The following is a 21,928-nucleotide window of genomic DNA, read 5'->3' as shown; positions in this document are numbered from 1 at the left end:
AATTGACTGCTCCGCGGATTCATACAGTTTGCACATTGGTTTTTAGTTTCATACTTCAATGCAACGAAAGAAATACACAGTCAATCCTTAAGTGAATAGTCTTGCAGTTTCCGGGAATCTAATACCATTTGATAATGTTTTTCAACCAATCAGATTACAGAACAAAATGACTTTTGGTTTACAATGATACATGTCTTTGCCCGTAAGGTTTGTATGGGGTGATAGTCCAAGGCGGATCGTTCATCCATGGCAGACTTATAACCACGACATATGGCCGGACCCGTTCAGTGACTACTCCACTGCCCCATCTGTGCCCATTGCCCCAACAATGATCCTTAATAGGGCACCGTTATAACATGTTTATAACGTAATAAATATCTTCGATTTCTTCCCTCTAGACTTAGTTTACTTTTATCCATTTATACACAGTGTCAACAATAGCCAACTTTCAATACACACCGATGTATTTGCCTTGCTCATTTCTAAGACCCGTCGCGATCCGAGATAGTATAGGTCTTCAGCAGCCAATGCTTGCCACAACAGACGACTATGCTTGTCCTAAGAGGCGAGTAACGGGATCGGGTGGTTAGGCTCGCTGACTTTGCTGACACATGTCATCGGTTCCCAATTGATCAGAACGATGCTGGATTCTGGATTGTCTGTTCCAGACTCGATCATTTACCGCCGCTATATAGCTGGAATTTTGCCCAGTGCTGCGTAATACGTAACTCACTCACTATAAGAAAGAAGATCCAGAATTCGTCCAACTTCCATCAACATTTTCCCTACTGTAATGTAACATCTCAGAGAGCTATAATCAGATCTGCTAATGTTAGTAAACGCACACCTATGTAAACGTATATAAAAGGGCAAATCCATTAATTCAATATCTCTACGGGATTTAATAAACAGTTTTATGTTATTGCTTAGAAAATGAAATGTATATCGATCAGAGCTAGTATTGGAACATGAACGATCCAGATCCTGTGTTCGAATCTCAGATTAACCCTGGTGATTATCATAGGTTCGGTATTGTATAAAGACACAAGTTTTATCTAACTACAAGTGCAACACACGACACTGTGAATAGATAAACATACATCACGCAGGGCGCTATTATTATCTTGTCGATGTGATAAGTGTTCAAAAGGCATATGTTGGAAGCAATGAAATAGTGCTTGACATGTATTGGTGATAAATGTACCATCAACAAGATAACGGGAATTCAGCCAAATACGTCGCCAAAGCCACTGGATGACATTTATTGTTTGAAAGCCTCACGATCTGTAAATAAAATCAAGAGTTTGTCAAGATATAAGTACTGACATGGAAGTTATGCTTGTGGACATAATGGAATGGTCAGGTCAAATCTATTCCTGCTAATAAAACCCGAACATTATATCGCCACATAAGTGGTAGTGGATTAGTTAGTTTTCACACATATAAGTAGTAATCAATTATTATTCCATATATCAAACTGCACATAAGCTTGTCAAGTTTTCAGGACAATGCCTATATGGCTCGCTACAGACAAACACGTGGCGTTCGGAAATTGCGATACAAGGTATGCATAGCAGAAAGTGTCTGTGAATCATAGTATAAAGTTCACAGATCTTCAATAACTTGGGTCTCGCAAATGTAAGAGTTTTTATACGAAAGCCACGAAGGTGAACGGTCAGTCGTATTTCAAACACACAGGCCACGGCAGAGAAGCCATCTGTCACCTCCAGACTCAATGGATTGAGACATCGACGACCTCAGCCGGATAACAATGGAGAATGCTGAGGAGGAAGCATTACTTGAGAAGGCGACTGGAGAGCCTGAGTATAACACATATCAGTTAGTGTGGATACAACCTGATGGTACGGGGGTTAGACAAACTGTTTTTGAAAAGTCCTATGCAGGTGCGCCATCGGTTTATGCTTCCCGCAGGCAAGGGAATAAACACCTTCCGGAAGGTTCCACAGGGTACAATGACTCTTATCTGGAAACAGCCAGCGTTGATAACGTACAGAGGGCAACTCTTGGAGGTGATGGCGACAAAGAGCAAAGGCATCACTTGAAACGACAGCATTCTGAAACATGCGCTTCTTGTGGAGCTTTGTACTTAGATACATCCGTGTCGATTGACTCTGAGTCTGACGCATCTGACAGCGAGAGCACACATGGGCGGTCTGTAATTATCAGGCAGTTTAGTACTGATTCCAGGACAGACGCAATGGCCATCGTTGAACCGAGTCCCCAGAATAGAAGTAAGTTATACAGAGGCAAGTCATTGTCAAGATCAGCTTCTGAAGATAGGGTATTGCAACATGTACCTTATATAGCTGGCACCCACATCACACAAAGACACGGTATTGACGATCAGTCATTTACAGAGGACATCCAACTTGGTCCAGTACCATCGAACAGAGAAACATGGACCAAAACACGTGTTAGGAAAGGTCCTGCAGAGGTGACGCTGAGTATGGATCGAGGAATACACAATACACTGCAGTCTAACAACGCATATATACCTCATGAAACTAGTGTGGTAAATAAGTCACCTGCTGTTGATGATGGAGGACTACCCGGACATACAGGATTCAGCAAGGAGGGGCGGATTGATGGACCGGAACATGTGACAATAACACGTCGTCAGCAAGACGTTCCAGAAAGGGACCTAGAGAACGGACAATATATTTTGAGAAAACCTCTTCCACGACATCGGAGTCTTGAGAAACAGATACCTTACAAGATATTCAGGACTGCTAGCCTTCATGAGGCTGATGGAGAACCTGTTGAAAGTCATGTGTTTTCGGTTGACAACGTGACACGGGATTGGGGAGATATTGCAGATGGAGGAAACGTGACACTGAAAAGCACTGAGCCATTGTACCATGAAACGCAGGACCGACATCCAGACGCTTTAATACCAGGGAGAGGTGGCATAATACAAGAGGAAAGTGCGCTTGCATTCAGCCCAGAGCGGAAAGCACCTAACATTATTTCTGAGAAGTTACTAGAGACAAATGTGGGTAGACCAGTTCGTGAATATCATAACACAAGATTCATTAAAGGAAGCATCCCCAGTACTTATCAGACATTTCCTTGTCGGTACAGTCAGTTACATGGATCAGATAACGAGACAGTGACATGTGATGACCTATCCTACAGTGATGAGTCGGACGGAGGCAAGAAAATATTCAGACCCGATGACAAGACATTCACAAAAACAGCAACCACACAAGTGGCTCCCTGGAAGCAAGGACTACAAAGGCCTCCAATGACTAACAAAGGCCCAACCGATCCTGATATTACAAAGCCTGTATACACGCAGACTTTGGATAGTGAAACAACACATATAGAAATAAGATCATCTGATGACACAGATGGTGGATATACAGGATTGCCGGGAGAGGTTAGTGAAGCCATCATAAAAGACTCCAGGCCGCCACTTGATGCAGTGAGTGGATACAGACAATTACCAGAAGAGGTTAGTGAAGCCATCATAAAAGACTCCAGGCCGCCACTTGATGCAGTGAGTGGATACAGACAATTACCAGAAGAGGTTAGTGAAGCCATCATAAAAGACTCCAGGCCATCACATGATGCAGTGTGTGGATATAGACAATTGCCGGAAGAGGTTTGTGAAATCACCATAAAAGACTCCAGGCCATCACTTGATGCAGTGAGTGGATACAGACAATTACCAGGAGATGTTAGTGAAGCCACCATAAAAGACTCCAGGCCATCACATGATGCAGTGAGTGGATACAGACAATTGCCAGAAGAGGTTAGTGAAGCCACCATAAACGTCTTCAGACCATCACATGATGCAGTGAGTGGATATAGACAATTGACGGAAGAGGTTAGTGAAATCACCATGAAAGACAACAAGCCATCAAATGATAAAGTCAGTGGATACAGACAGTTACCAGAAGAGCTTAGTGGAGCCACCATAAAGGACTTCAGGCCATCACATGATGCACTGAGTGGATACAGACAACTGCCAGAAGAGGTTAGTGAAATTACCATAAAAAACGACAAGCCGTCACATTACGAAATCACTGGATACGGACAATTATCAGAAGAGGTTAGTGAAGCCACCATAAAAGATTCCAGGCCATCACATGATGCAGTGAATGGATACAGAAAATTGCCAGAAGAGGTTAGTGAAATCACCAGAAAAAGCTCCAGATCATCACATGATGCACTGAGTGGATACAAGCAATCACCAGAAGAGGTTAGTGAAGCCACCATAAACGACTCCAGGCCATCACTTGATGCAGTGAGTGGATACAGACAATTGCCAGAAGAGGTTAGTGAAGCCACCATAAAAGTCGCCGGACCATCACATGATGCAGTGAGTGGATACAGACAATTGCCAAGTGAGGTTAGTGAAGCCACCATAAAAGACATCAAAGTAACTGTGCAAAAGCAACGACCAGAGCAATTAAGCACACAAATTGTCAAGCAAATATCCAGACCCACTGATCAAGCACACTGTTCCAAAATTCCAGCAGTTGATCTGCCTAGTGGACATACCTACCTACAAGCAAATCAGAAAAATCCAGATGACCGAAATGATGGAGTAGGGTTGGACACTGATGACCTCATGTATCGACCAAGCGCTGAAACGTCACCGGATACACACAACCAACAAGATGAATTACATGTTGTGACAACTTCCAGGAATCTAGAAAGCGCTACACCTATCCAAGTTCTGTCCGATGAACCTGTCACGCCAGTCACTGATAACAGTCATACACATGGTTCACAAAACAAATATATATATGTTCAAGGAGCAGAGCAAGTAACGCTACATTTAATTAATCAAGAACAACCAGACACACTAGCCATTAAGGGACATAAATACATACATGGCCCTAATTTGGAACCCCAAGAAAATGCGCATCATCATCAAGGAATAGAAGAGTTGAAGGTTGGCAAGAACGTAGATGACATAAAGACACTTGGAGTAGATGCTAGTAAACAACTGGATTGCGAAAATAGCCAAGACCAAACTGATACAGTAACCATTGCAAACGCATCTGGAAACGTTTTGAGGAATCCGGCGGACCAAAGACCTGTAGATCAACCTTCCTTTGTAGACCCACCACAATGTGATAATCAATTCCAAGGCCAAACACATTCAATATTTCAGCCAGGTCGTCAAGAACAGCAGCACAAGGTAATGGAAATACAGGGTCGTGATGACTCACACTGGGTTGCCCACAGATCAGACGATGACCTGTTAGCTGAATACATGCAGTTACCAGAAAGCAGCCAAGTGTCAGTAATAAAGGTTGACCGAGGACAACTCTTAGGGAGATTTGCATCATTGGATAAACAGATACAAGGACAAAAAAGAGTTCCCTTTAGGGATGATGGACTGATACTAAAGAGCAAGGAATCTCCAGCATCCACTGCCCCAGGCATTTCAACAATTGAAGACAATTACCCAAGAATTTTGTTTAAAGAAGACGACAGGTATCTAAACGAGCAGTTTCATGCAGGAGAAGACAGGTGCACTTACACTGACCTATCCTATAAATCAATACCCTCGGACGTATCACATCCACATCTCACAACAACAAAGGAAAGCCCTGTCATAAGCAGCACAATTGCTCCATCGACTAACTATTCAGTATCGCCAGCTGGTGAACAGGTATACATAGAAGAAACACCATTAGCACGACAACAACAGCAATGCAGATCTAACTCAAATACCATTATCAATAACGACTTAAGCACAAATGAGACTTACTCTCCTCTGTCCGAAGGTATCATAGAACCGGCAAAGTTAAATAGATACCAAGAAATCAACTTTGGGAGATTACCATCAGGTTTGCCTGTCAGTTTTACAGAGATGTCTCTATTTTGTATTGACCACAAGGAAACCTTCCTCAGCAATGGTCGGCGTGCGTTCATCTGTGGAGGCAGGAATACCTTTGGTGCAATACCAATAATTTTGATAGATGAGGCAATTAATGATCCTAACCAGTCTGTCGAGCAGCCTGTGCCTGTTGAAGAGGAAAGTGTCCAACAGGAAAAGAAGTCTTGCCTACATAGTCCACTGAATGTTGTGGACACACATTTCGATACTGACGATAAGGATAACGATATCCACAGCAGTGAACGGTTCAACAAGACCGCCCGTGTGTGCACAGAGACTCAAGGATATAAAGATGGAGGAATGCCCTTACATGATGCATTATGTCCGCAGAGTCCTCTGATAGGCAGAGTAAATGTACCTCCAAATCCGCAGGTCGTTGATGAAGATGCCCAAAGTGGTGAATGGTCCAGTCAGGCGATGATTGTGCCTGACACTGACTGCATCGAGTCCCAAGGAGGTAAAAATGGTGGAGTGTCCATATATGACGAATTATCTGTGCAGAGTCCAGTGACCTGTAGGACGAATACACCGACATACGCTCAGGTCGTTGATGAAGATTCCCAAAGCAGTGAATGGTGTAAAACAAGGGCCAGTGCCCCACCATACGTGCATTCTGGGCACACTGATGACCCTGCGATGCCAGTTTATGAGGAAATCAACTTTGGAAGGTTACCATCAGATTTGCCTGTCAGTTTTACAGAGATGTCTCTATTTTGTATTGACCACAAGGAAACCTTCCTCAGCAATGGTCGGCGTGCGTTCATCTGTGGAGGCAGGAATACCTTTGGTGCAATACCAATAATTGTGATAGATGAGGCAATTAATGATCCTAACCAATCTGTTGCGCAGCCTGTGCCCGTTGAAGAGGAAAGTGTCCAACAGGAAAAGAAGTCTTGCCTACATAGTCCACTGAATGTTGTGGACACACATTTCGACACTGACGATATGGATAACGATATCCACAGCAGTGAACGGTTCAACAAGACCGCCCGTGTGTGCACAGAGACTCAAGGATATAAAGATGGAGGAATGCCCTTACATGATGAATTATGTCCGCAGAGTCCTCTGATAGGCAGGGTAAATGTACCTCCAAATCCGCAGGTCGTTGATGAAGATGCCCAAAGCATTGAATGGTCCAGCAAGACCGCCAGTGTGCCTATTGTTGAGGGTACAGAGACTCAAGGATATAAAGATGGAGGAATGCCCTTACATGATGAAATATGTCTGCAGAGTCCTCTGATAGGCAGGGCAAATGTACCTCCAAATCCGCAGGTCGTTGATGAAGATGCCCAAATCAGTGAATGGACCAGTCAGACGATGAGTGTGCCTGACGCTGACTGCATCGAGTCCCAAAGAGGTAACAATGGTGGAGTGTCCATATATGACGAATTATCTGTGCAGAGTCCAGTGACCTGTAGGACGAATACACCGACATACACTCAGGTCGTTGATGAAGATTCCCAATGCAGTGAATGGTGTAATACAAGGGCCAGTGCCCCACCATACGTGCATTCTGGGCACACTGATGACCCTGCGATGCCAGTTTATGAAGAAACTTCTCTGCAGATCCAGACACACAGAAATACAGATGGCGTTGATACGAGTCTACCAGTAAGCGAATGGTCGAACCCTACAAAGAGTGATCATCCAGCTGCACATCTAAAATCATCGCGTGATGAAGATGGTGGAATGCCAATACATGCAGAAACCTCTCTGCAGATCAAAGCACGCAGAAATACCGATGGTGTTGATACGAGTCTGCCGAGCAGTGAATGGTCGAACCCAACAAAGAGTGATCATCCAGCTGCACATCTGAAATCATCGCGTGATGAAGATGGTGGAATACCAATACATGCAGAAACCTCTCTGCAGATCAAAGCACGCAGAAATACCGATGGTGTTGATACGAGTCTGCCGAGCAGTGAATGGTCGAGTCAAACATCAGTGGACCCATCAGCTAGGCATGTGGACTCGCAGCCCTTGGGTGATGGTGGTATGCCCGTGTATGGAGAAACATCACTTTGTATCAGTAAGCCCAGGGATGACGTTCGTAAGGCCAGTCCGGGTAGTGAATGGTCAAACAGAACAATCAGTGATCCATCTGCTGTCAGCATGTTTTCTCCTCACTACAGTGCATCACGGTTGTGGTCAAATGATGGACCGGAACAGAATCCGATTTTGTTTGATTCGCCATCAGACAGAGCGAGAGGGAACACACAAAATATGATCACACCTGTACACACAAGACCTTTACACTACAGGTAATGCTGGTTGTTTCTGTAAAGCCCAAAACGCAGTGCAGTAATTAATACAGTTGAGTTTGATCCTACAGTATAAACGAACGGTACAAATAAAATAGTCAATTCAAGGAAATATCCGTATAAAGTACAATATTTCTACAAAAATCATCGATTACCATGAAGATGGCATGCAACTGGACAACGAAACAAAACATCTGTTTAGGTATGATCTAGATAAATCGCAAAACACGAATGCAGAACTCAATTGTACCAAGATTGTGACAATGACTGTGAATGTGTATGTCGTATGTAATTGTGACAATGACTGTGAATGTGTATGTCGTATGTAATTGTGACAATGACGGTGAATGTGTATGTCGTATGTAATTGTGACAATGACAGTGAATGTGTATGTCGTATGTAATTGTGACAATGACAATGAATGTGTATGTCGTATGTAATTGTGACAATGACTGTTAATGTGTATGTCGTATGTAATTGTGACAATGACAATGAATGTGTATGTCGTATGTAACTGTGACAGTGACAGTGAATGTGTATGTCGTATGTAATTGTGACAATGACAATGAATGTGTATGTCGTATGTAATTGTGACAATGACAATGAATGTGTATGTCGTATGTAATTGTGACAATGACAATGAATGTGTATGTCGTATGTAATTGTGACAATGACAATGAATGTGTATGTCGTATGTAATTGTGACAATGACGGTGAATGTTTATGTCGTATGTAATTGTGATAATGACAATAAATGTGAATATTATATGTATTTGGTTTTATATTCAGTGACAGGTGACAATAGTCAGCGATAAGAATATAATCATCAACAGCACATAACTAACCTACTCATACCCTACTATGAATATCGTAAAATATTTCAGGTTTCGCAAAAAAATTCCTCTGTCAGTCAACAACATAGAAGGGTTGTTTTATAATTTGTATATGCTTTGACGTGATTAACGTATTATACTCAGATTACGTATAGTTATACACTTTAATCACTCCATCATAGAGAAGAAAGATCAAAATATGGAAGATGAACACTTGCGATTTGATAAAAGACCACATCTAGAAGTTATGAAGGCAATGAATTAATTTGGAAGTGTAATACTGTTTATGTAAAACATTTGCATGCATTCATGATATTTCATGTGTATATTCTTTGGTTTCAGGAGACTATACCGTTGGCACACAATGCCAGTTGACACGAGACAGGGAGATGGGTGTCTCCCATGTCACGTGTGCCAGAGTCTGCTCCCACTCCTGGACAGGATCAACAGCCAACTGAGAGAACTTGAGTCCCAGGAACCTACGCCTTATGAAGAAGAAGGCTTGCGAAATGATATGGACAGGGTCTTTGAGTCGCTGTATGCAGCCATCGACCAGCGAGAAGAACAACTGCTGGCAGCTGTTGATGACAATTCCCCACATTCTGGAAAGGGTGACGTGGACCTCGGTTCTTTACTGGCTCATCTTGAGAACACAAAGTCTTACTGTGACAAGACGTTGGTCTACACAACGAAACCCGAGCTGCTAAGTTTGACAGGGATGATTCACACACGAGCAGATGAGCTGTTAAGTCAAGAGATTGCTGATCCAGCTCCTCCGAGTAATGTCATGTTTCGGGATGATGGCCTAACTGACCTTATTGAAGAAATCGACAAATTCGGAAAAATATTCAATGAAAAGGATGTTGATGCAGCAGTAAAGGAGAAAACATTTCCAAAAGAGCATGAACTGTCCGAGAATGATATCATTTTGGAGCAGCGGCGATCGTCTCTCCAGTCCATGCCTCCAGTGCGTAGAGCATCAATGCCTCCAGATAATGCCGGAAGGGACTACAGTTCCATGCCTCCTAATGCACTGTCAAACCGAAATGTCCAGCCTGTTTCAGCTGCCCCTAGGCGAGGTAGCAGAGATGTTGGCTGTAATGGCTATCCAGTGGGAAATAGTTCTGAAGGATTTCCTCCCCCTGATCTGTACAGTAGAGACCGTCTATCAGGTCCAGACAGACGAAGCCAGGAAGTGTACCCATACCAACGAAATGATTCCACTCAAAGTCCAGATGACAGACGTCAAAGATCGAATGCATATGACCCACGGACTGGAGACACCAGCCCCATTTACCAGACTCCAGCTGACAGAAAGTATGACCCTGTAGAAAACCGGTATGACCCAAGAACCAGACACGGCGACCCCATGTACGAGAATCAGGATGACAGAAGATATGATACCAGAGGACAACCTCATGATGCACAAAGCAGACGGATTCCGGATGACGGAGGACACGACGCAAGGAGAAACTCACATGACCCACAAAGCAGACAAGCAGACCCCCTGTACCGAACTCCAGATGACGGAAGACACGACGCAAGGAGAAACTCACATGACCCACAAAGCAGACAAGCAGACCCCCTGTACCGAACTCCAGATGACGGAAGACACGACGCAAGGGGAAACTCACATGACCCACAAAGCAGACAAGCAGATCCCCTGCACCGAACTCCGGATGACGGAGGACACGACGCAAGGAGAAACTCACATGACCCACAAAGCAGACAAGCAGACCCCCTGTACCGAACTCCGGATGACGGAAGACACGACGCAAGGGGAAACTCACATGACTCACAAACCAGAGATACACCTAATGCTAGTACAGTAACCTATCCACAAGGGAACACGCCTCAAAGTGGATATACAAATAAAGGAAATGAACCAGTTGGCAAGCCACTAAGCAGGGATGAAATCATACCAGATCAAGCCCCGCAACAACGATCCGCACCAAATCAATATGGTGCAACTCCACGACAGGATCTGCCAGCAGACCATCTGGCACCCAATGAAGCTGACACGTTTCCTGGATCGTCCGCACTTGCCGTTTATGTTCACGCCCACCAGCAGAAACTGAGGGAGAACGATGATGGACCTGCCACCAAAGATGCTATGATATTCAGCATTACCCCAGAGCCAGGTAAAATATGGAACGGATTATTTTCAGCATGTTTATGGGCATCATCTTTCCTTTATTTGTTTTGAAATATGCAGGATCTGGGTAACTGTTGGTTGACAATGTGTCTTAGCAGTATGTAACATTTACTGGTCACTTTTAGTCCTAAAATGCATGCTATGTTTTTATTTGTTTTGTTTTATCTGATATGCTGTACCATTATAGATATCATTATGTAGAGGGTTGTGATTCTGATGGGTAAACTCTAACTGAATAATGCCTGTCGTAGTATCTCAATTACATTCATGTTTTTCAATTTCAGATTCTGATCGTGATGCTATACTCTCAGTTTCTCCAGGGCTGTTCCGACATGAACACTTAATCAAGTGTAAGTCACGTTGATCTTGCTTTGTGATGGCAATTTGTGAAATCATTATGCGGGTATGAACTACACTGGCGAAATGATTAACTGAATATGATAAGCTTATTTGAATCATGCTTGTCCCTCCTCGGGAGGTTACAGGTTAGAATGTGTGACCAGAACCCTTCTGGTATTAAGAGGAATGTCCTGTCTTGTTGCTGTATTTGTATGAGTATGACGTGTATTCCTTGGCCTTGAGTTGGGAACGTCCTGCTCATTCCAGGCATCACCCGAATAATATCAGGCAGCTCCTGCCTTGGAATATTGGTCACTGTACGTGAAATAAATACAGTAGCATAAAGTTTCTACCCACACATTATATACTCTTCCGAAAACGCAGGGGAACTGTACTTTCAATGTACGATTGTCGAAATTGGGAGATACATGGGATTGAATCAATGTTGATACAATCTTAATGGATGTTTAGAGAATGCATCACCACATGGATTTCATTCAAAGCAAAGCTGTTCCTTCAGTTATCCCCCTTGTTAGGTGACTGGAGTATGACATGAAAGGTTTTACCGTCAGTAGTGTGTGATTTGACCCTGAAAACCCTGACCATGCACAGATGCGAGAAAATTATCGAAAAAATGGTCTACAGTGATTTATCGACCAGCCTGAAAAAACGTCAAGATGCCCGTGGAGGAGGCTCCCGCGTTGTGCACGTGCTTCTCATGCATTGTGTTAGCGTGTGGTGATAACGGGAAATGATGCTGCATACACAAGATGAATGTCATTGTAACGTTCTTCAATGGGTTTTCTTTCTACCAGACTTCAAAGTTCAGGTTCCTACTTTTTTGAAGAGTATATAAATACATGCCTAAATATGTATTACCTAAAAACACGAGTGTTTACTCAGTAGCTTAATGTGACATGTTCATAGCAATGCCTCATGACCATGCACCAACCCATTGCTGGTGAGTTTGATTCTCTGGTTAACTGTGATTCGATCCTTTTATCATATTGGGCAAATGGAAAAGTCCTTGTGCCCTATCAAACTGACACATCGTCACATGAAGAAATGAAAATCAGTTTTAATTAGAATGAATTTGCATATCGTGATCCTAAGTTGTAACTGTACGTTTTCAGGCGTGTACATGGAGTTTGACAAGGGGACCGTATACGAGGATAATCACGTCACTCAAGATGGAAAACTGGTGAATGATCCTCCGTACATGCCATCACCAAGCACCAGCTGGAGATTCAAGAACTACAAAGGAGCTTTGTCTACTCGTCCTCTGGACGGCACAGGGATGTCCTACCTGGAGTTCTGGACTGACATCGAAATCAAGCAGGTCCACGAAGGAAGAAGCCTTATCTTTGAAGCAGCTGTTGCAGATAGAGACGTCATAGATCTACACCACAAGGCCGAGGACCAGATCCATGCTTGGGGAGTCTCACTGTCTAAATGTCCAGAACATGACGGCCTGTGCCGCAGAACCTGGGGAGCAGGACAGGAACTCACACACTACCCACACACCCTGCCCAACCAGCCCGACTCAAAGGCTCGACTCCGGTTCGGGTTCCTGATCATGCAGAAGCAGAAGAGGCTTCTGGTGATCGACTGTATGGAGGAGAAGGTTCTTCTCACTGCTGAGAACATCAAGATCTCTCGCCCTCTCTGGCCTGTGTTTGGCGTCTACAACACTGATCTGTCCCATGTGGAGACATCGTTTGTGAGCGGCACAAATTTGAAGATGGACAGGAATATCGCCTGGCTCATTCTGCAGAATATGTAGATAGTGGGACTGTGTGTTGATTTTGCATTTTTAGACATATTTCTGTAACATTTGCTATACCATAGGGTTTGTTGGTTGCAGCTGGGCTCTTTACATCTCAAGTCATGTTTCTGGTCTAGTATGTATGTAACATAGATATGAGGTAGTTCTAAGTAATGCTGCATCATATTCTGCAATCGTGATTTTATTATAATTTCGATATAAGTATTGATTTGGATAGCGATATATTTCTACTGTGCCTCTAGATATCGTCACAGGGCTGGTTGATAAACTGAAGTGAGTCTTTTTCGTTGTTATTTCGATGTATTGCATAAGCCACGACAAATCAAGTTGAATTTAAGATGTGATACAACACACAACCATGTTGTGTTGTAAATCACATCTTGATACGGGAAATATATTCTCTCATTGAGGAGGCGTTTGCAGATTGGAGCGCTATAATACAACTTCATGGATCAGTGATAGCAGCTTGTAAACAAATACAAAAATTGGAAAGATGTTAAGCCTAAATACAATTTCAACAGTTGTATGATGTTTCGAAGACGTTGTAATTCCATAAAACACATGACTTGTTTCTGGCGCACTCCTTTTGAGAACTATTGGTTGTGACGATATTTATAACCTGGCCACTCCGATGGATCAGTTCCAGCCATGAACTTCTGTGATATTGTTAGTGCTTTACGGTGAATAAAGGGAAAAAGAGGCTACCCTGGTGTTATGTTATAGTATGCTGCATGCAATGAAAGACACACGTCCATAGGATTCTAGGTAAGCATACGTTACCTAGCAACCACGGGCTGTCCTGGAAGGCGCCCAGAAGGAATGGTGGTGAGATAGGTCATGCTCAGATCCCAGGAAACCAAAGTGGAACTGATCTTGTCATACTAATACATCTATTCAAATGGGAATATCCCTTTTATTCGCAGAGTCATATGTCTTGGCTAGCGGTCGACATTAGGACCAAAATTAACGACAAATTCAGATTAATAAACCGAAACTGGAATTGAGCATTTTCCAATTTATGCTGTTATTAGTACAACTATGTTTAGGCTTTATAAGGGTGATTGTCAATGAGAAATAATCAAGGAATTTGCTATAGAGTGTATCCACATTCAAAGCCATGCTCAAAGCTCTTTGAAGTAGGTAAGCCAGAGTTTTAGAGGTATGAGATATTGTCACATGATTTCAGTGACAAATAGAAAAATCTAAATGGATAGGCAGATCCAGGAAGTTTGAGGTGAGTGGAGTAGGAGGGTGGGGTAGGGTGGGGTGGGGTGGGGTGAGGTGGGATGGGGTAGGGTGGGTGATGTCTTCAGAAAAAGTCTTCAATTTGGAGCCGCCAATACACAGTTAGCCCAGTGGTGTGCATGCACACAGTTCACTGCCAATCGTTCATCCCGTGAGTGAGTGAGTGAGTGAGTGAGTGAGTGAGTTTAGTTTTACGTCGCACTCAGCATCATTCCAGCTATATGGTCTGCAGTCTGTAAATAATCGTGTCTGTACCGGCCATTCCAGTGAACAACTGTCTGAACATCGTCTACGCAATGGGGATGCGGTGACATCCCTGCAAACAATACGTGGTAAGATAAAATTTCCTGAAGCATTCATTTTACGATATATATGCACCTGGACACTTAGCTGAAGGTATGTATAGTTTGCACGAGGACCCAATAAAAGATTCGTACAATTATCGGTTGCAATATAACGGTCTCACTGATCGACACATCGACAGCATCAATTCACGCTGACGTTGGACAATGCAAATCATTGATCTGTCATTGCACGTGTTGTCAAGCTATTGTGACAATAACCATAAATTTTACTTATGCCAATATTCAAAACGCTGACATTTACCTCACTCCCATTGGACCACACAGGTAAATCAGGATCAAGTGTATCGGAATTTACAGCAGAGCATAAAACAAGTCGTAATGCAAGCTGGTTCTGGCCAGAGATGGCGTGACTGTCTTCAAACGCTGATCGGTCAACTGATGAGAGGGAGCGTTGCCAAGAAAGAGATATCAACGATTGTTCGAGTTTTTGAAGAGCTGGTAGCCAGTTACATGTATAGGACACTAAATTTTATTCCCTCCATTCATTCTGAGGTAAGCTGCTTTTAGTCCCACTCCTACAAGAAAACTATTGCAATTGCATAATGTTGCAAGGATCGATCAATTGTTCAGTTGTTGAATATGGGAAACTATTGATTGTCTGCATTCATGTAGTTATTCATGGATATATTACCTGGTATTTTCATGCAAATAAGAAAACATTCATTCTGAGTGGTGGGTTATCGTGATAAGTACGTGCATCGTGATGATACATTAGAAGATAATGTATTTTTCAAAAGAACGCAATGAATTCGTTCTTTGAAAATGATACGCTGGGAACAGTTAGCGTTTTTCATGAGAAGCTGTGTAGTGTTACATAGAAATAGCCAAGTGAATAGGGAAGTTTCGCTGAATTTACATGGATGTAATATATAGTGATGAAAATTGACGCTTCACAAACTCAGCGAGTGCGTTGAACAGCAACTACACGGATATAACAACTAGGGCCCAGCGTGACGTCACTACACCCTCGCAAACGATTTGTGCCTAGTCGTCTTCAACAACAAAAAAACACGTATGGCGTGCGTAATAAATCATCTTTAAATATGGAAAGAATCATGGCGTTGCACAGTATATCTGTAACCTAACATACACTATGGGTATATAACCATTTGGCCTAGCGGCTAAAGCTTGCGCTCACCACACAAAAGCGCGGTCTCGATTTCCAACATGAATTGGATGTGTTCAGCCCATTTGTGGTGTCCCCTCTATAAAAAATCCCAGTTAAGCAAAGGTTCCTCAGTTCATATTGTTAACATGTGACATACTCTCCCAGTACGTGGGATTTTTAAACATGCACCTTCTGTCATTACAGCTTCACAGAATGAACCACGACGACCTGCTCGGCTGTTCCTTTTGCCAAAAAAAGTACGCCGTGAAACGTCGTGACCCCCGTCTACTGCGCTGCCTGCACGCCATCTGTGAACCCTGTTTGGAACAACACGGAGACCTCCGCGACACTGCCTGCAAGACCTGTTCCACTGAACAGATCGGCCGGGAGGGAGTTCCCGTGGATTACGTCCACCGCAATGAGCTCATCCTCTACATTGCCAAGCACGCCCCCGAGAGGTTGCAATGCACCAACAAGCTGGATGGCAACAGAGGAAAGGTCTACTGCTTTGAATGCAACCACTTCCTTTGTGACCAGTGTGAGAGTTACCACTCCCAGTTGGAGTCAACCAAGAACCATGTTTCCGTGACCCTACCAGACCTCACCTCTCACCCACTTGCAGAATGGGAGACAAAACAGAAGTGTTCTTCACACCCGGACTACCCTGTTGTATTCTACTGCCGCCAGACATCATGCCGGAAGCTTATCTGCCTGTACTGCTACACGAAAGAACATACCGGGCATGACACTGAGGACCTTGACGATGCATATGACGAAGAGAAAGAGCGTCTGAAGAGCACCTCCAACCGCCTTGATTCCAAGATCACATCCGTTAAAGCAGTGGAACCGACTTCAAGAAAAGCCATCGAGCAGAGGCAGAGGATTCGGGACACCTTCGAGAAACTCCGAACGGCTGTCAGCGATCGTCAACGACATCAACAGCAACTTCTGAACTACCACTACGGCGCATTCCGTCAGACATCTAACGAGGACGTGATGCTTCTGAGAGAGCAGATAACACGGATCATGGAATACTACTATGAGTCCATGTCCTTTTACCATGATCCAGAGTATGAGGCCTTGGAGGCTGTAACTCCAGTGGAGACAGGACCGGCTGAAGCCAAGTCTCCAGACTCTGACTTGGTGTTTGTGCAGGTAGGGCTGGCAAACCTTCTGCAAGATATCGGAACATTTGGAAAGGTGAATAAACTTCCTCAGGAATCAAACTGTTAAGGTGGACATAAAATAACCCTACTTCTCAGTTTAAAGAATCTCCTGTTACTTGATCAATCTCATCTCTCCTCTTGATCAGATACACTTATTTAGCCGGTTTGCGGATTGGGACACTCCTGAACTTGAACTGTTCAAGGTTTAGGTCTTATGATAAAGGAGAATGTTCGTGTTGATAAGAATATTTTCATACTACGAGATTGTGTACATACAGTAATAAAGTAGTTGTCTGCTTCAAGCAGTTGCATTTTTGTTGCGGTGAATGGTGCAGTGCTCAGCTGCAGGTCACAAGCAGTTGAAGATATGCATTGGGTGTGGATAGTCCTTGGATGAGTGACCGTGTTTGGCAGCTTCAGTCCTGAAAGAGTCTATGACTTCAGCCCTGTCTCGCATCGGAGCACTATCAATGTGGTCTCAGCTTAGCCAGATGAGTTCAAGATTGCCCCTGTCCACCAAGGAGTAAACTGGGGACATAGTTTCATACGATGGTTATCTGAATTTAAAACTTGAGCATCTAACGGACGACCGGTTGAATTCTCCACAGGGAGTGCCCTGTACTCGTTGACCATGGACAAATGAGCAACACATACAACAAACAAAAAAATGCGGGAACACCTTAAATGTGACAGGCTTACGTAAAGCTTAATCGTGGTGAGGTAATGTATACTGTAAGAGAAATGCAACTATTTTGTGCTTAATGGGCAATTTAAATGACATGTCAGAACATACAGTGATGCAACTAATTCAATATTCGTTGGGCTTGAGTGAAATGAAACACCAAAACCAAAACTGCGCTGGTGTTTCAACACCCTTGTTTTTCGCTATTAGTATTACATGCAGACGTCTACGCATTCAGCAAAATGATCTGGTAATATCTAGGTGGTACTGACATTGTCATACCAATAGACTTTTGTCTCAGATTCGACCCGTGAAGGTCCCGAAGTAGAATAGGCATTCAGCAACCTTTGCTTGCCATAAACGGCGACTATGTTTGTCGTAAGAGGCGAGTAACGGGATCGGGTGGTCAGACTAGCTGACTTGGTTGACATGTCATCTGTTCCAATTGTGCAGATCGATGTTCATGTTGTTGATCCAGACTCGATTATTTACAGACCGTCGCCACATAACTTGAATATTGCCGAGTGCGGCGTAAAACTCAACTCACTCACTAACCTCACAAGCACCCAACGTACGCTCCATTTACCGACGTATGGAAAAAGAAAACAACAAACGAGCAACAAAATCAGGTTATCATATTGTGCTCATGATGAGAAGGGACCCATACATGCGAAATGACATCACACGGTGGTGTGTGGTCTGTGATGGGTCTATCCTCCCAACCAGCCACATACACAGACAGCAAAATTGTTACGGTTCAACACAGATTTGAAATCACAGGTTCCCATTTCAACCATTTTATTGGGTAAGAATTAAAAACATGTTATGTCAAAAGTCAACAATAACAAATTATAACCATCTGCATCATACGAGGACAACATATAAAATATATTATTAGCAATATACTAGTAGATATATATAAGTAACACCTCTGAATAAAAAGGTCTTCGTGATAAACAAAAAACAATGGCACATTTGATTTTAAAGGCAAATGGCAATCATTTTCCCCAATAGGATAACGACATGTAGTTAATGTATATGAGTATTGCGCATTAACGTCTGATGGCGTTGTCTACAAGAGTGAGTGAGTGAGTTTTGGATGAAAACTAAATCAGTATCATTATTCTTGTACCATTGCTTGAGGGGTGTTCCCCATGTGACAGCTGTTCCTCGGCAACCCATGTATTTTGGTAAAAGGTTCACTCACATAGTCAAAAGCACTCATGATGTCAGTCACCGGAATACCACCGAGGGTCCTATCAAGCAATAACCTTTAAGGGGGAGCTGACAGTGTAATTGAGTATACTCTCTATTAACACATTATGCATAGAAACGATATATTTATACATACACATGTACACGTACTGGAAAGAAATGTATATGTATTGTGTACACGTACTGGAAAGAAATGTATATGTATTGTGAAACAGTAATATATATATATATATATATATATATATATATATATATATATATATATCAGTTACCACCACCACCCTCGAATGGGTCACGAATGTTGTATTTCTGTGACTGCTGTTATTTCCCTTACATTTATCGAAAGAGTCCGGCAGCTATGTATGCATCTTATGTTCATCGACGGTTTGGTTTCAGGATGCAGACTTTCGTTTTCTGAAACCAGGGATACTCTATAACAGGGATTGGTCACTCGCTTGCTTTCCTTACCATTTGTACTAATTAACGTGTGCCTCGTCATGCTCCACTGCACACGTCGACTTGGTTTGTTCTCAGCGCAAATCGGCTGCGCTTAACAGTATTTCAACCAGTTTATTGTCGGAAACTATCGGCATCTCCCGGAGTAATACTCGGTAAATTGGAGTAGGCTCCCCTGAATGTTGTCACAACAAGCTGGTTACACTTCCTGTCGCCGAATGATGCATGTGTGGATTAATGAGAGGACTTGAGAATGTGTTTACACATTGCCTTGTTCAAAGACTCTCTGTTTATGTGACAATTTTGATACAGCGTTCGAAACGATCGCCAGCCCAGAGGCCCAGCGTCGGTTGTTAATGTATCAGGCCAACAGTTTCAGTTATCTGCAGGCCTTTGTGGTCTTCTGTCAATTAGATCTCATTTCTTTTCAACTAGCATCTTGCCCATAATTTGTATTAATGTTCAGGAATTATCCCTGATCCTTCATGTTAGGATAACTTCCAGCTTCACTTCATAGTATTATATATTCAGTGCCGCATAGGAATGTCAGCAGTCTATAACTAATGTAAACTTCTCTGTGCACCATACACTTCACTAATGGATTTTGTAGGGACTGTGAAACTCTCTACAATGAAGACTATTTTGTTTTTATTGGTTTGATTTCAACAAAATGGCTATGCAGACTTTAAAGACTGCAAGTGGCAGCAAGCCCTGATGGCCAAATGGCAAACTAAAGAACAGCAAACACTGTTATTATATGTATTTGAAATGATCTGTTACACAATTAAAATGCCTCATTATGTTTCAGTGGTTTTCTGTTTGTGTGGAATGCTTAGGCTGCATAAAAATATGTTTCTCAGGCACATTCTTTTCAAAAGTGACGAGTAAGACTTTGATTTTTAATTTTTGATAGAACAAATGTGACAAGGGAGGAACACATTTTTATTTCTTTTTCCTTCAGGAATACAGTTTGGAAAGTTAAGCACATGTTAATGAGTTGTAGATTCAGTCAGTCTCATTCTTACAGACACTCAGTCTATAATGGACAAATGGACGGTCGTGGCAAGAGGGCAGTTAATGAAGATGACCAGATGTCTTCCTGCATGTGCGCAATTGCATGGATACTGACAGAATGTCAACTGACACAGTCACTCCCACCTAAAAAAAACAGAAAGTTTAAAACCATCACAAAGCGTTAAAACGTCCTTTGCAGTTTTGTCAAATATCAACAATAGTTTCAGAACTAAAACATTTTAGCATCAAAGGCATCCATGGCAGATTAGAGCAGATCAGATATGTCATACCTCACACTTTCACCAGATAGAATATTCCCCTCAATACTTAGAGGTGTATTTGAAAGAAATGAATTTTAGGACGACTAAACACATTCAAACATTGGCTTGTAGTAATGAGTGATCAGATCAGATCAACGATATGTCATATTTTTCACACACATGAAATACTTGTGAATGTATACACCCTTCCAATTATTTTTTTAATTCATAAAATCATCACTATTACTTCCAAACACCTCTCACCAGATGGAACTTTTTTCCCTAACAGAAATTAAAGGTGTGTGTGAAAGAAGTTTTTTGAGCAATAACTAGAAACACTCAAAAAAATGCTGTGTAGTATTTCAATGGCGGATCAGAACAGATCAGCGAGATGACACGTTTTTCACACACCTCAAATACATCCTAACAATATGTTTAGATTTTCAAATTATAAATATTACCTGCAAACACCTTTTGGGTCATAGTATATTCCCCTCATAGATATTTAAGGTGCATGTGAAAGAGGTTTTGGAGCAATAACTAGAAACACTCAAAGTTATACTATTTCAATGGCGGATCAGAAAAGAACCGCGAGATGGCACATTTTTCAACACCTCAAAAACACCCTACCGATTTTTTTAAATGATAAAATTAGCACTATTACCTCCAAACACCTTTCACTAGATGGTATGTTCCCCTAAAGGAAATTAAAGGTGTATGTGAATGAAGTTTTTGAAGCTGAAACAAAAACACTCAAACAACGCCGTGGAATATTTCAATGGCGGATCGGATCAGATCGGTGAGATGGCACATGTTTCACACACCTCAAGTACGTCCTAACAATTTATTTTAGATTATGAAACTATCACTATTACCTGCAAACACCTTTCGCCTGATGGTAAATTCCCCTCATAAAAATTAAAGGTGTATGTGAAAGACGGTGTTGAGCAATATCTAGACACACTTCAAACAACGGCGTGTAGTATTTCAATGGCGCATCAGATCAGATCGGCGATCTGCCACATTTTTCACACACCCCAATTAAACCCCAACATGTTTTTAAGTCACAAAACTATCACTATTGCTTGCAGACACCTCTCAACTAAAGGTATATTTCCCTGCTAAAACATAAAGGAATGTATGAAACAAGCTTTTATTGACGAAA

General features: G+C 42.5%; 1 protein-coding gene across 1 annotated transcript; it reads left to right on the top strand.

Annotated features, from left to right (window-relative positions):
- The first annotated feature begins 15,199 nt into the window (after window positions 1–15,199).
- On the top strand, window positions 15,200–17,438 carry LOC137269883 (transcription intermediary factor 1-beta-like). The gene is made up of 2 exons (XM_067803716.1): window positions 15,200–15,354; window positions 16,175–17,438. Exons 1-2 carry the CDS (start codon window positions 15,241–15,243, stop codon window positions 17,201–17,203), a joined length of 1,143 nt encoding a protein of 380 aa, XP_067659817.1. The 5' UTR covers window positions 15,200–15,240; the 3' UTR covers window positions 17,204–17,438.
- The last annotated feature ends 4,490 nt before the right edge of the window (window positions 17,439–21,928 follow it).

Source organism: Haliotis asinina, unplaced genomic scaffold (assembly GCF_037392515.1).
Source record: "Haliotis asinina isolate JCU_RB_2024 unplaced genomic scaffold, JCU_Hal_asi_v2 scaffold_17, whole genome shotgun sequence".
Lineage (NCBI taxonomy): Eukaryota > Metazoa > Mollusca > Gastropoda > Lepetellida > Haliotidae > Haliotis > Haliotis asinina.
The sequence above is the reverse complement of the archived record's forward strand: the minus strand, read 5'-3'. Positions and strand labels throughout refer to the sequence as shown.